Source organism: Hipposideros armiger, unplaced genomic scaffold (assembly GCF_001890085.2).
Source record: "Hipposideros armiger isolate ML-2016 unplaced genomic scaffold, ASM189008v1 scaffold_160, whole genome shotgun sequence".
Classification (NCBI taxonomy): domain Eukaryota; kingdom Metazoa; phylum Chordata; class Mammalia; order Chiroptera; family Hipposideridae; genus Hipposideros; species Hipposideros armiger.
The window spans coordinates 1,189,735-1,204,347 of NW_017731510.1; the positions used below are offsets into that span (position 1 = coordinate 1,189,735).

Here is a 14,613-nt window from a genome sequence, read left to right on the forward strand (position 1 = left end):
GCCTGGGAAGAGCGCAATAATGGTGCCAACTTGGGCCAGTGAAGCAACGTCCTCCACAATTAGACTGAAGAACATAACGACAACAACTTGTCTGTTCCCCCTTCCCCCAATTCCCCAATAAAATTATTTAAAAAAATAAAATAAAAATAATGACATAAGGCTACTAGTGCAACTGGTCAGAAGCCAGATCCTCTGCTGAAGGCAATGGAGTCTGAACAGCCCTTTGAAAAGATAAAAAGAAAAGACATTCGTATCTATTGGGTTGTCAGAATAGTCATGATGCATGTTTGCAGCAGATGGCACTAGTTCATTTTTGGAAGCACTAGAGTCATTCACATCTATGTTATTGAAATGTCTTTTGACGGCTGACAATTTTAGCTTCATTCTAAAAAATATATTGAGCGATTTGTTTGAGTTTTGGAGATTTTACAACAAGTTGAAGATGGAAGACCAAACTGTGCATTTTTGTCATATTTTACTGTTTTACTTCCATAAAGGGAAGCTCGCATGTCAAGCTTGTGAAAAGTTGCGTCAAGTTTATGGTGACAATGCTCTACAAGAACGTCAGTGCCAATGATGGTTCACGAAATTCCGTCCTGGTAATTTTGATTTCAACGACGCTCCTCGGTCAGGGAGGCCCACTGAGGTTGATGATGACAAAATAAAGGCATTGATCCAGTCCAACCCATGTTACATGATACAAGAGATTGAAGAAACATTGACCATCCATCACTCAAGCATTCACAATCACCTGAAGAAGCTGAGATACATAAGCAAGCTCGATATTTGGGTTTCGCTTGAACTCAAAGAAGTTCATTTGACGGCGCGTATAAACATTTGCAATATGCTCATTAAACGTGAGGTAAATGATCTTTTTTTTTTTAAGATTTTTATTGGGGAATTAGGGGATGGGAACAGACAAGTTGCTGTCATTTTGTTCTTCAGTCTAGTTGTGGAGGACGTTGCTTCACTGGCCCAAGTTGGCACCATCATTGCGCTCTTCCCAGGTGAGGCAGATCAGTTGCCGGCTTCTGGACAGCCACTCAAGGTGGCTGCTGGCTGCTCACACTGGCTGCTGGCTACACACGGTAGCTGCTAGCTACACACAGTAGCCCATGGCAACCCACTGCAGCAGGGGCTGCAGCCCACGCTGTCGCCGGGGACTCATGGCAGCCCAGTTCCAGTTTGAGCTGTTGTTCAGCATCTTAGCTGTAGAGGGCAGTATCAGTGGCCCTCATATGTGGGATCCGAACCGGGGCTCTCTGGCATTCCAAGCCAGCTCTTAACCAACGCGCCACTCGGCCAGCCCTAAACGATCTTTTTTTGAAGCGACTGATAACTGGTGATGAGAAGTGGATTGTGGTGTGCAAACGGTCTTGGTCCCGACGTGATCATTTACCTCAAACGACACCAAAAGCAGACATTCCTCAGAGGAAGGTTATGCTCTCAGTGTGATGGGATTTCAAAGGTGTCATGTTTTTTGAGCTCTTACCAAGGAACCAAACAATCAATTCGAATGTGTACTGTTGGCAATTGGACAGTTTGAATGAATGCATCATACAGAAATGTCTAGAGCTAGTTAATTGTAAAGGAGTTGTGTTCCATCACGACAACGCGAGACCACACACAAGTTTGATCACCCATCAAAAATTATTTGAGCTTGGATGGGATGTGTTGCCACACCCACCATACTCGCCTGACCTTGCAGCATCAGACTTCCACTTGTTTCGCTCTCTTCAAAACTCTTTGCGTGGTATAACGTTCAATTCAGATGAGAATGTAAATCAGCACCTTGTTCAGTTTTTTGCAAATAAAGACAGGTTCTCCTATGAATGAAGAATTATGAAGCTCACTGAAAGATGGCAAAAGGTTATCGAACAAAATGGGCAATATATCATTGATTGATCTTTGTTCTTTATATAAATAAATGACCTTTGAAAAACATAGACAAATTACGTCATGACTTTTCTGACAACCCAATTAAGACCCAGTAATCTCATCCCTAAAGTTTTTCTCAGTAACCCAAAGTTTGTGTGCCAAACGTATTAACCACAGGATTATCTATACTAGTGAAAAAATGCATACTACAAGATCTGACAATTAAGTTTGTGAACTCATCCTAAAAAATGTGCTACACACTTCATTGCTGAATATATCACTACAGTCACCTTCAAAGTATTCTCCTTGGGAAGCTATGATCCGATGACAGCACCTAGTCCACCCTTCAAAACAATTTTGAACTCTTTTTCTGGAATGGCCATCAGAGCTGTCATCGGATTACCCTTGATGTCCTGAATGTCATCAAAATGTCTTCCTTTCAATATTGCTTTTATCTTCAGGTAAAGAAAGAAGTTATTGGGGGCCAGATCAGGTGAAAAGGGAAGGTGTTCTAATACAGTTATTTGTTTACTGGCTAAAAACTCCCTCACAGACAGTACCATGTGAGCTGGTGCATTGTCGTGATGCGAGAGCCATGAATTGTTGGCGAAAGTTCAGGTCGTGTAACTTTTTCATGAGCCTTTCCAGCAATTCCAAATAGTAAACTTGGTTAACTGTTTGTCCAGTTGGTACAAATTCATAATGAATAATCCCTCTGATATCAAAAAAACATTAGCAACATTGTTGCAACAAGTTCACGAACTTAATTGTGCAACCTCATATGTCATATGTAACAATAGTGTAACAAAAGTAGAATATTATGTAACCACTGAAATAATTATAAAGGAAGGTCAGGTAGAAATATGTAAACTATACCCAGGGTGACACAAAAATGTATACAAGTGGACACTGGTCAATGTTTCTCAAGCAGTAGTTCACTGTAATCAGAAGTGTCTGGACACTGATGGTAACCATTTTGAGAACCTCTTGTAATTGCAGAAATTAAATGTGACTTGTATTGATCTTTTGCTATCAGTATATAATATTATAATTTTAATACAGTTTTCCTTTCTTAAAATGTGTACACATTTTTGGGGCACCCTCTGTATGTTGTGAATTAAAAAAAAATAAACTAAAACATTGGGCACATTTTTCCTTTTTTAAAAAAATGCCTTTTGGGCTGGCCGAGTGGCTCAGTTGGGTAAGAGTGCGAGCTCTGAGCAACTGGGTCGCTGGTTTGATTCCCACATGGGCCAGTGAGCTGCGCCTGAGCTGAGCTGCTGCTGAGCTGCCAGCAGGTGGCAGGATGGCACAGCTGGTGAGAGCACGTGCTCCTAACAGCAAGGTTGCCGGTTTGACTCCTGCATGGGATGGTGGGCTATGCCCACCCACAACTAAAATTGAACACGGCATCTTGAGCTGAGTGGCTGTGAGCTGCCCATGGGCAGCCGGATGGTGACTGGACTTAGAGCTGAGTTAGCTGCACCCTCTACAACTAAGATTGAAGGACAACAACTTGGCTGTTCCCCTTCCCCAATAAAATCTTTTTTTAAAAAAAAAAGTCTTTTAAAAAAATCCTTTTTTTTACAGTGTCTATAAAGACATTTTCTCTCTCTCTCTCTCTCTCTCTATATATATATATATACATTTTAAAACCAGATAGACTCTCTCTTCTAAAGGATTATATCGCCATCTTATGGAAACCTCTAAATGTCACAGGGCTTGAGGCAAATAGAGTACGGTATTTTTGGAAAAGGAAATACAGATGTTTCCCTTTGAAGGCAGAAACTTACACCATTTCAGGAAATTGAACTGAGTTTTCTTAGAGCCAAATTCCATAAATAACCTACGCCAGCCTCTTTTGTTTAACTCAGAAGTGACTGGTAGTAGTCATATCTAAATTACACAAACCAAACTGTGTTAAAAGATCTATATTTTTTCCTTTTTAATTTTTCAAAATGTGTTACAATTATTCCAATACTATAATGATTACAAGATCATACAGGTGTCACATTGTGATAAACTCCATTTTATTCTCCAGCTGTAGAAGAGCTAGGATAAAAGCAAACATTTATTCTTCTCTAACTCTTTCACTAGTTTTGCATACTTGATATAGGCAGAGATTGTAGCTAGCTTGCTTATTCGTCATGCCTAGCATGTAGACAACCTTTAACAATTGATTTTGAATAACTGAATATACTTGGCACCCAAATAAGCAGTGAAATAAGTTGTAGCACTATCTCTAATAAGAAAATTTGGAACAGGGACATGAGGGTTTGCACAAGGAATGCAGCATTTGTATTTCTATGTTACTTTAAAAAAAAATTTTTTAATTACATTTGTGCTCACAAAGCTGTGGGTTGGATCCGGGTTCATGAGTTCAACAAGTTCAAACTCTGGACTTTTAACTCCTATGTCTGGTGTCTCCCCAAAATGCTTTAGAGCTAGGACCCCCATCCATCTCCCATCTTCCTCTACCTCCCTTCCCCTCCTTTTTTCTCATCTGAATCATTGCTACTCCTACCCATGTGTTCTTCACACTGCACCTAACTAAGAGTCACTAATCAGGCGCCAAACAAGTTTATAGCTTTTTGGAGATAGTCACTGCATCTTCCCACTCTTATTTTCAGTGCATCACAGTCATATATACATTGAATGATTTAATGTATTAATGAATGAGAGAGAGAGAGAGAGAGAGAGAGAGAGAGAGAGAGAAGGAACATTTGGTTATCCTGGTTCCAGCTGTGTGCAGATCACGATTTGGTGAGGTGACTTGGTATTAAATGTAATCCTTGTCAGTGCTGTCAGTGAAGATTACTACTTTCTCCAATGCCCCATCTCACTTTCCATGGTAATAGAAATTTAGCTGGCATATGGCTGCCCACAATAGACTATATTTCCCAGCCTCCCTTGCAGCCCAGATATTTTCATGAAACTAGATTTTGGCCAGTAGGAAATGAGGAAAAGGGACATGTGCAACTTGTGGGCCTTATAGGGGAGGGGTGTAACCTCCTTTGCCACTTCCCCTTTCCTGTGCCTGGAGTGTGCATGGGATGGTGAGCCACCTTGGACTCCTCGAAGGAGGGCAACGTTTTGGGGATAGAAAAACCCTGGTCTCTGATGACTCCACACACCAGACCTGTGCTACCATCCCACCTTTGAAATGAGAGCGAAATATACTATTAATGTGCCTAAGCAACCATTACTTGGATCTCTTTTACACACAGTTAAGCCTACATCTTGACTCATGCAAGGTTTCCACTGTGGAAAGTGTGTGCACTCATCCGAAATGAGGAAGGTTCGTGGACTTCTGCAGTCAGTTAGCCCAATAGCAAGAGGACTCATTGGGTACCCAGCCCGTCAGGTGATGTTAAAAACCAATAACCACCCCTGCCGTAGACAGATCAATAAAATCAATGTGAATGCATAGAGGAGAGATGCAATCCTGCTGGGTGCTGAGTTCATGGGGTGAGAGATCCTGGGACACTGCTGTGATCTCATATACCTGACAGACTGATGTGCTCAGGGGCAAAGGAACACAGACTGCAAGTGGCTCTGGAGTTGCTGTTTGTTAGTACCAAATAAAATACATTTTTAGTTAGTTAGCATCCTATATTTGGGTGGTTTCTCCTATGATTGACCTATATTTTGCCTTCACTACAGAATTTCTTGATAAAAGGATACTCAATGCCTCTCCTGATTAATTTTCCCCAAGGACATGATGTCCCTAATTCATGACCAAGTTTAAGGATTTCTGCTCTTTAGGATTCTTACTTCACAAATACTTAAGGTTTAATAAACGCCTGCCAGAACCCCGCTGAGCAATCTTTCCTGGGTCTCCAAACCTCCAAGCCTCTGCTTCCTTGTGCAAGGGATGCAGTAACCCCCCAAACATCCTTCCGGGGTTTGACAGTCTAATAATCTAAAAAACTCTATACTGCCTTCATTGACTACATTTTCTTGCACGTGCTCTATACATTGTACACTTTAGGTATTTCTTCTTCACCGTATGTTGAGGGGCTTTAAAAAAGGAAGACCCACAGTGTAAATTAGTATAGTCATAAATGTACACATTAAAATTTGTGCAAAATAACCTATCAGCTTCTCTAGAAAGCTCTCTAGAAAGGGCTGCTCATTCTTACAGTTGTTCAATGGTGTCATGCCTCCTCCCAGCCAGTTTGCTGAGTTCTTGCCGAAGAATTTCAAAATCTGCTTTTATCTTCTGTTTAGTCTCTTCCTCAAGAATGAATTTTGGAACCCACTTACTCCTTGCCTACCAAAAACTCTGCAGACATCTGCCTACTTTGCAAATAATTGAGCAAGATTTTCACAGACTGATAATAAAAAGAACTGTTTTTGGATTCGGATGTCTTAAATTGAATTTAAAGAAATTGTTTCTCATGCACTTACCTGACTAACCCCCAGGGCTGCAGGCTGCACCCAGGTGCTATGCAGACCAGGACTCCAGGGCAAACTAGATAAAATCACGCCTTCCTGACACACAACGCCTTGGTGGATATATCTGCAAAACAGCAGGAAAGGGTGGGAACAGAGCGAGGCACAAGATCTTTTGGAAGAGCTTCAAAAACTGCAACACTGAGTCAGGTAGCATCTTCCACCAGCACCACCTAGGTTAGAAACCTTAGCTGTTTTCTCCTATCCCACCCCTGTAATTTTTAATAAAGTGAGAGAAAGCCAGGGACATTTTCAAGTGGAGTCTGCAGGAAGGAATCACCACAACAGGTGGCAGGTTTCTTTTTTTTTAAAGCTATGTTTGTGTTGGGGGCAAGAGGACAAAACTGAAGACGACTGTCCAGGCCTCATTCGGATCCCAGACCATTGGAGCTGGTATCATGTAACTAGATCTTTCCAACTTCTGTTTAATTCCTTTCATTTTAGGCATTTGTGTTCTAGGATTTAATGCCCATTGCCTGCCCCCCCCCTTCCCTCCACACACACACACACACACTCTCACAATGCCTGCCTACCTGCCACTGAGAAGATACGGTGGTGCAAGTTCTTTTTCAATGCCATGTAATTTGATTCTTCACTTTTCCAGATCAGTGTCCACCACCAACATTGACGTCTAACGTAAAAATGGCATCATGAGGACAAACGTGTCCAGCAGTTTCTCAGAGGTGCTGAGAACAGAGCTGGATTGTGGAGTATGTGTGTGTAGGGCAAGTCTCCCTTAAACTGAGGTAACACCACTCCTGCGCTTACCATGCCTGTTTCCTCACAGCAGGCAAAACATACAGGAAATGAGGTCACTAAATTAAGCTGGTTTCTCCTCCACCATGCCCAAGCCTGCCCTCTTGATCCCTAAATCCACCACTTTTAGTCCTTTCTCAGCGGGGAGCACCAGCAGGCTTTGTCCTGCTGACAATTCCTGCCCCCTCTGCGTCCGCCGCCCCTCCCCCATTTGATCTCCCCCACCCCACTTCTCCATCCCGAGCTTCCTCCTTCTGTCTCAGCCTGCGCATTCTTCAGGGTGTTCCTCCTGCTGCCTGGCTCAGCTGCACTCCCATGGTTTAACTCCACCATTGGTGGTGCCTTGTCCAATCTCCACTGCCAGTCCTGACCTCTATGGGCTTCATGTTGCTCATTCCACTACTCACCGGACAGACCCCACCATCATGAACCCAAACACAGAACTCACGCCGCCTCACCTTCAACACAGTTCTTTCTGCATCTGTTTGTGGCACTAGCACCCACCAGGCACCCCGAGGCAGAACTTCACACCCAGCCTCCTGTCCTTTCCCACTATCTCCTAAATCACCTCCCTGCCTCGGTTTCAAATCCACCCTTTCCTCTGCCACTGGAGAGGGCTCCCATGCAAATTTGGCCACAGCATGCCTTGCCTCAGTCTTTGCCTCCAAAATGGAATCCAGCGCCTCACCATGGTCCGCAGGTCCTCTGCGACCCAGCTTCCACCATTTTGGTCTCACACAACCAGCATCACACTCCAATGCCAAGACCGGGGCCCTGCCACACAGGGATACCCCTCCAGGATCCCGCTTCGGCCTGGCCTCCTGTGTGCTTCCTTCCTGCCCCGATATTCACCAAGGAAGGGATGCCATCCCCTGACGTCCTTTCATAACTTGTACACACTCCCACCATTGCGTAGTTCACGCTGAATTTTACTTGTTAATGTGTCTCCCCTCTTCCAATAATAAGCTCCTTGGGAGGATTCACACATTTCATCAGCTGTCTCCCCAGTGCTTAGGGTTGGTGGCTCATATAGTTTGGTCATCTCCCCCACAACTCCTCTAGAAGAAATCGCCACAGCACTCTATTTTTCACTTCTTCATATATATGGTACCAGCTCGAGTCGCTGGGAAAGCCACCCTTTGAGATGTTGGCTCCCAATGCTTTCACCCCTCCACCCCTAAAATAACCCTCTTTCAGTCCAAGAAAGGGGGGAACCAGCTTGGGAAGTAGGTGGATGTTAACGAAGAGTAAACAAAAAGTGGAGACTAGCTGCCTGGCAACTTTATAGGAATCTTTTTCTGATTACAGTCACAGCAAACAATGGGCTATTTACTTAGCTTTTCTGAGCTGTAATTAAAGGAGGAAATGGTTATCTACCCCACCCCAAAGGGTCAGTAGGCCTAGGGCCACTAGCAGAGCTCCCGTGAAGGGGTCCTGCTCTTTGCCAGCAGCTGGGAAACGAAAGGCACATTCTCTTCATATACCTTCCACCATCAGCAGCAAAAACTGCTGCTACAAGATAGGACTTCTCATTTCCGGTTTGTGGCTTCATCAGTCTTATTCCAACGAATTTTTTCAAGGTAAGTGGCCCCTATCTGTTCATCTCAGAGCCTTCTTTTTGCCATACTGATCCAGTGGTTTGATTCAGCTCATTAATGGGCGAATTGTTACTGAAGTCCATCTATATCCAGGCAGGAAGTGAGCTGTGAATCCCAGAACCCTCCTGACACTCTGTCCATTAAAAAGAAAAAAAAAAAAATCTTATTCTAATACTCAATTACTCAAACTGGTTTGGCAAATTAATTTTAATATACAGATACAAAACAATATAGATTCACAGCATTTACAAGAAATCATTCAAATAACATTGTAATTTCTTTTTTTTTTTTACAAAAACTTCATTCAACAAAAATACATATCAAGTTACAGCAATCTTGTACAACATACTTCAGCTGTCAACAGCCAACTCTACTGTTGGAAGCTGTCACTTGACTCACAGATAATATCATCTTGATGGTGATGAGTTAAGATGAAAGGAAAATGTTACCAAAAGCCTTGCAAAGTAGGTAAGTCAAACACAACAGATGCTAATACTTAAACAATAAAGACCAATCACTAAATCACAGAAACCGTTAAAGTATTTTCTAAATGCAAATGTTTATGCCTATGAAATAAGGCAACAATGTTATGTGTGTTGTACCTAAATATATTTGCATCAAATATTTAAGCTTTTTTTTTTTTCAAGATCAGACAGTTTTTATTTATTTTTTTCAAAATCTTTTGAACTCCACTTTCAGCACATCCAATCTGGGAAAAACAATTTCAGCCAAGTGAAATTTTAACAGGGAGAACAATTTGTAGGTTAAGCTTACAGTAGGGAAAACTGTTTTTGAGTAGTTTGACCTAGTCTTGACTTGTGTTCTGAAGCCATTGAAAGGACATTTATTCACACTCGTTGGCACTGTCCTATGAGGGACACATCCGTTTCTCCTGTCAACAAAAAATAATACAGCAATCCCCCCCGCCCTTCCTGCTCTAAGTCAGTTGATTCACAAGGAGGAATATCAGCAATTTGGACAGGTAAAGATTTCCAACTGATAAAAAACCGCATCACATGGCTTTTACAGAAGATTTCTATTGTGAACCAAATTTTCAATTAAACGCACTTTTGCTCTGCGTCTAGGCCAGAGCAATGTAGTATCTAGGGGGACTTCCTTAATAGGCATGGACTTAGTCTTCATCTGGATTAGACATAAAAAAAACCACAATAATGTTCAGAAATAGCGTGGAAATGGAAGTGAAATGTTTTCAACTACAAAATCAAAATCAGGTCTATCAGGTGAAAAATGTCATATCTACTAAAAACAAATGATGCAGGCAGTACCCCGTCCAAGCCCTGGCAAGCTGCTGCCACTCTTTCTTTAATTTGTAGGCCAAAGACAAAGAATGCTATTTTCCCCGAGTTTTACACATACATATTATTTTATGTTTGCTTACATCTACTGCCAAGGTTAAGGTTGTTTTCCATTTTAGGCATGATTGACATTGAGAAGGTTACTTTTGACCCAAGGCCATTACAACTGTCATTTAACAGAGTTGGCAAATTCTGAAACATGAAAGATAGAATAAGTGAAATTCATCAAAATGCTATATCATCCCCTCCCTTTTTTTTGGTCCACCATATTAAGCAATGTAGGGTTTAAAAAGAGGAAAAGAACAAGACAGCAAGATTCCCAATGAAATTCAAACATAATCTGTATAGAAGGCTCTTTGTTTTTTCTCTTTCTTTCCAAGTAGAACATGTGACTTGAATCAAGAAGGAAGTTTGGCAAACCAGAATTAGAATACTTGAGCCATCTGTTCTTGATAGAACTCAGGCATTTGGTAATACAACCCAAGGTAGACATACAGACTTCAAGAATCAAAGGACGTTCCATCCTTTTAAATCTACTTTAGCAGTTAAAAAAAAATCACCTGAAAATCCAAGCAGTCTCCATCTAGAACAGGTATTTGATCAGGTGACTCTTACACTGCACAGAGGTGACAGGGCAGCCCCCGGGGCGCCACAGGCCCTGCTGGCTGAGCTCCCCGGTCCTCCGCTGAAGGAGAGGGCTCAGCTGGGAAGTGACTCAGGACTGGCCACAGAGCTTACAGCATTTCTTCATTGCCCATTAATAAATATTAGTAAATGGAAGCCCTCTGAGTGGTTCTTTACATGAATCCTCACTGAAAATGTAACATTTGCAAATAATTCTCTTTGCTTCCTTTCTCTTATATTAAAAAAAAACAAACAAAAAAACCAACCAACTGTTCAAAATTGCTGTATATACAAACAACTCTATTTAGCGCAGAGACCCCTACAGTTATTGCTGAGGGGTCCACAAAAAGTATATTAAGTATAGTTTACAAAACATGTCATTATTTTTGGTTAGTAAAAAGGTCAGTTATACAAATGCAACTACAATCGAGATGTCTGTTCAAAAGCACAGCACACCCGCTTTTGCTCTCAGAGTCACAGTACCTCCTGAGACCCATCCTCATAGAAGCAGCCTCTGTCCTGGGACACTCGGGGTCAAGGTCCCCAGAAGTGGCCCGTGGTTGTTGGCCATGAGGCAGCACGACCTTCCAGAAACACCACCTAGAAGTGAGCATACTGAGGTGCAGAGCAGGCTCAAGACAGGTGAGGTTTCCTGACACACTTTTCCATGACGCTCCAAGCCCCACCCGAGAGGTCCAGTTCTGTGCCTTCTCGCTGTACAGAGGAACAGCTCTGGGTACGAGCGAAGGTGGGGGAGAGTGGGGAACCACACGCTTGGAGACTCGGACTACACCTGTGTTTGACAGGACAGGTCTGTTTATTCTCAAGCATGGTCTAGTAGGAAAAAGAACTCATACAAAGAGCTTCTCAAAGAGAAAACCACAAATGGTGTAACACAATACCCTCCATCCAGTGCACTAAGTAAATTAACATGGCATCTCTCCTGCACAGTCTGTCTTCTCTGGACACATTTAAAAGCTATTTCCATCGAAATTTACAATACATACAAAGAGTAGATGACTATGGACAGGTATCAGCCCACATGGCCTTCGTTAAAAAAGACTGCTGTCTTGAGTCGAGATGAATTTTGTTAAGGTTTCTGTTGTAAAGAAACCTGCTGACATGCTAATAATCTCAGTTAGCACTACTGCTTGGGTTTACGCACCCAGGTCAGCTTCGAATTCTCAGGCAGCGGGACGGCTCTGAGCTGCATGCCTTTTCTGTGGAATGCATGTCGTTATATCCTGATGGATGAGGGTGGCAGAGACCACCGATGGCGTGAGCACACAGATGCACGTGCAGAATGCTGTTCCATTAGGGCACACGCATTTTCACTTTATCATAAAATGAAAGGAGACGGGCTTTTATACTGCAAACGGGTACGTTCAAATAGAGTTTTTTAGGTTATCATGTGCGAGTAGCCGTGGTTTCTGCTTATGGCGGTGCAGACTGCACACGGGCAGGCAAGAGGGTACTTGAGAAGTCAGGTCAGCCCACAGTAGGCTCTTCCACTCCCTCCCCGGAAAGCAGCCGTCCCTTGGGAAGGCTGGAGTCATCGCACTGCAGACCTCCCTGCCACCTGACAAGTCATCCTGCATTTCCTTCCAGCCTGTAGGGGCAGGAAGCTGGCAGGAGGAAGCCCGTGTGACCATTTGGTGACTGTGGATTCAGGTGACACCAGGGAACACTGCTTCTGCACATGGGACACAGGAACGGCTCACCCATGCCAGTGAGAAGCAGTATCCTCCCAACCCCATCATGACCAATCCCTTCAAACCAAGTGCAAAACTACCACTGTCTCGCCCTTCCTCTCAGCCCCCTCAGCAGCCAGCATGCTCTCATCAGCGATGCTTGTTGGGTCTGCTCAGCATTCACTTTAGAGCCATGTCACTGGTCCCAGGCCTCGGCCACCTCGGCACAGGTTAGAGGGTTCTTGTTTCCCCAAAGCTGTGGGTCATCACCATCTTCCCCCTTCCAAGGAGGCAGCTGCGTCTCTGAAGACCAAAGGCGAGTACAACGCCTTCTATTCTTCATTCATTCCCCAAAAGCAGTTTCCAGCACCGAGTCCAATGCTCTGTCCTTGGATTGAGTATGGAAGAAACAGAGAGGCCCTCTTCACAGCCACCGCAGCAGAAGCACAGCCCTTCCGTTTTCATTTCTTGAAAGGGGTGAGCTTACTGAAGGTGTGCCAGAACAGAGAAGGCTTCCTCTTGGGCTCTGCCAGGGCGAAGACCTGCTGCTGAGGGACGCTGGTGGGCACGGTGACGTGGCGCTGATGAAGGGGGTGTAGGTTCTGGTGCGGTGGGGCCACAGGGAACCCACTGTAGCCTAACCCGAGAGAGGAGAGAGATGGAACACGGACTGATAAGGAGAAAAACAGTGCCAAGTCTCGAAGTCCTTAGCTGATTCTCAATTCATTGACCCAAAGCACATCCTACAGCTATCAGTAACACCGACGTTCAGTCCACACTGCGAGTGGAGACGTGACAGATTATCTCATGGAACCCTCACAAAGACCCTCCCGGGAAGGTATCATTATAGCAATGTGACTGGAAGGGCACTGAAACCCAGAGAGGTTATGTAAACCACCTTATGGTCACACAGCAGTAAATGGCAGAATTCAAACTGGGCTGCTTTTTGGGATGACAAGCAATAACATGCTTCCAGTGAAAGCCTGGCACTTACAGGGCCTTGGCCCAGATCCTACTCTGCCATTTACTTGCCGTGACTAGGTGGGAAATTACCATATGTTGCCATGTATAATGCACCCATGTTTCTGGCCCAAATTTTCAGGGAAAAAAATATTTCCTTTTAATTTTTTAATTCAAATTTATTTGTTTACATTCAGGTACTTGTTTTATATGTTATAAAGGAATTTTAGCATTAACTTTTTAACATACTACGGTACAAGAAATTTTATGTACCAGTAACAAATTTATATTTACGCATCATAGAACTTGTTGCAAGTTCATTGTAAGTTCAACAAAACCGATTATCGTATTCCAGGGTATTATTTTGCATACAGATATCGTTATTGATTTCCAGAGTTACACTTTTAACTTATAAGCATAAATAAAATAATTAAAAACACTTATATAGATACAGAATTAGTACCACCCATGTATAATACACATCCTTATTTTTCCCTCACAAATTTGGGCAAAAAAGTGTGCATTATACACAGCAAAATACAGTAGATGATTTCTCTGTGCCTCACTTCCCTAAATCAAAATACGGTGGTAACAGTGCCTACTGAGAATTGAATAAGTTACTATAAGTAACATGTCTGGAATAGTGGTCCCCATACCTAATCGCTTTAATCAAAACTATCTGATTAGAGCAGGCATTATAAATTTGCACAGGTCATTAAAGAGACTTACTAAAATTAGCTAAGATCACACAGTGACTGTGAAAGTCAGCACCGTCAGAGGAAGGAGCCAGGACTCAGCTCAGAATCCCTGCCTCTGACTTGCCATAAGGCTTTCCTTGTCTTCCACGATCTTAGTGGTCGCTCCTTTCTTCAGGTGCTTAGCTGCTACGCCAGTAACTCTTGGAAGATATGGACAGAAACGAATGAATTCTAACAAACTGATATGTACTGGTTGCCTGCCATTAAAAGTGAAGATGCTAAGAAAAATGAGATGGGGTTTTCTGCCTTGAAGACATTTATAACTTGGGGGTGCATTTGAGTTGAGGGAGCAGGAAAATGCTGTGTTGTTTTGGTAATGAATTCGTCTTGGCCTAGAAGTTGATGGCTTATCATGATCCTGGGCTTAACTGGTCCTTGTTTTTGCATTTTCAGTTAGGAAAATACTGAATGGGACAAATTTTGTAGGGTATATTCCTATTGGAGTCAATCTGAATAAAGTTTATAAGAATATAACATATTTCTGGAATAAAAATCTTTAGTGGGCCGGCCGAGTGGCGCGATGGTTAAGAACTGGCTTGGGACGACAGAGGACCCCGGTTCGGATCCCACATATGAG

At 43.0% G+C, this 14,613-nt stretch overlaps 2 protein-coding genes across 7 annotated transcripts in view; both read right to left on the reverse strand.

The window, feature by feature from the left end:
• The window catches only part of C1QTNF9 (C1q and TNF related 9), an 18,275-nt gene extending 11,097 nt beyond the window's left edge, over positions 1–7,178 (reverse strand). For 2 of the 3 annotated variants that reach the window (XM_019651438.1, XM_019651436.1), the window contains exons 1-2: positions 6,867–7,178; positions 6,289–6,400 (exon numbers count right to left, since the gene is read on the reverse strand). The gene's annotated coding sequence lies outside the window, so the exon portion shown is untranslated. Of the gene's footprint in view, positions 1–1,701; positions 1,744–6,288; positions 6,401–6,866 lie in introns of those variants that run through there. The other variant, XM_019651437.1, reaches the window with a different exon arrangement.
• A 1,698-nt stretch (positions 7,179–8,876) lies between these two features.
• The window catches only part of SPATA13 (spermatogenesis associated 13), a 143,396-nt gene continuing 137,659 nt past the window's right edge, over positions 8,877–14,613 (reverse strand). For all 4 annotated transcript variants that reach the window (XM_019651441.1, XM_019651443.1, XM_019651444.1 and 1 more), the window contains one exon: positions 8,877–12,955. In XM_019651441.1, the coding sequence (XP_019506986.1) occupies positions 12,780–12,955 (176 nt within the window). In that variant the 3' untranslated portion in view covers positions 8,877–12,779. The remainder of the gene's footprint in view (positions 12,956–14,613) is intronic.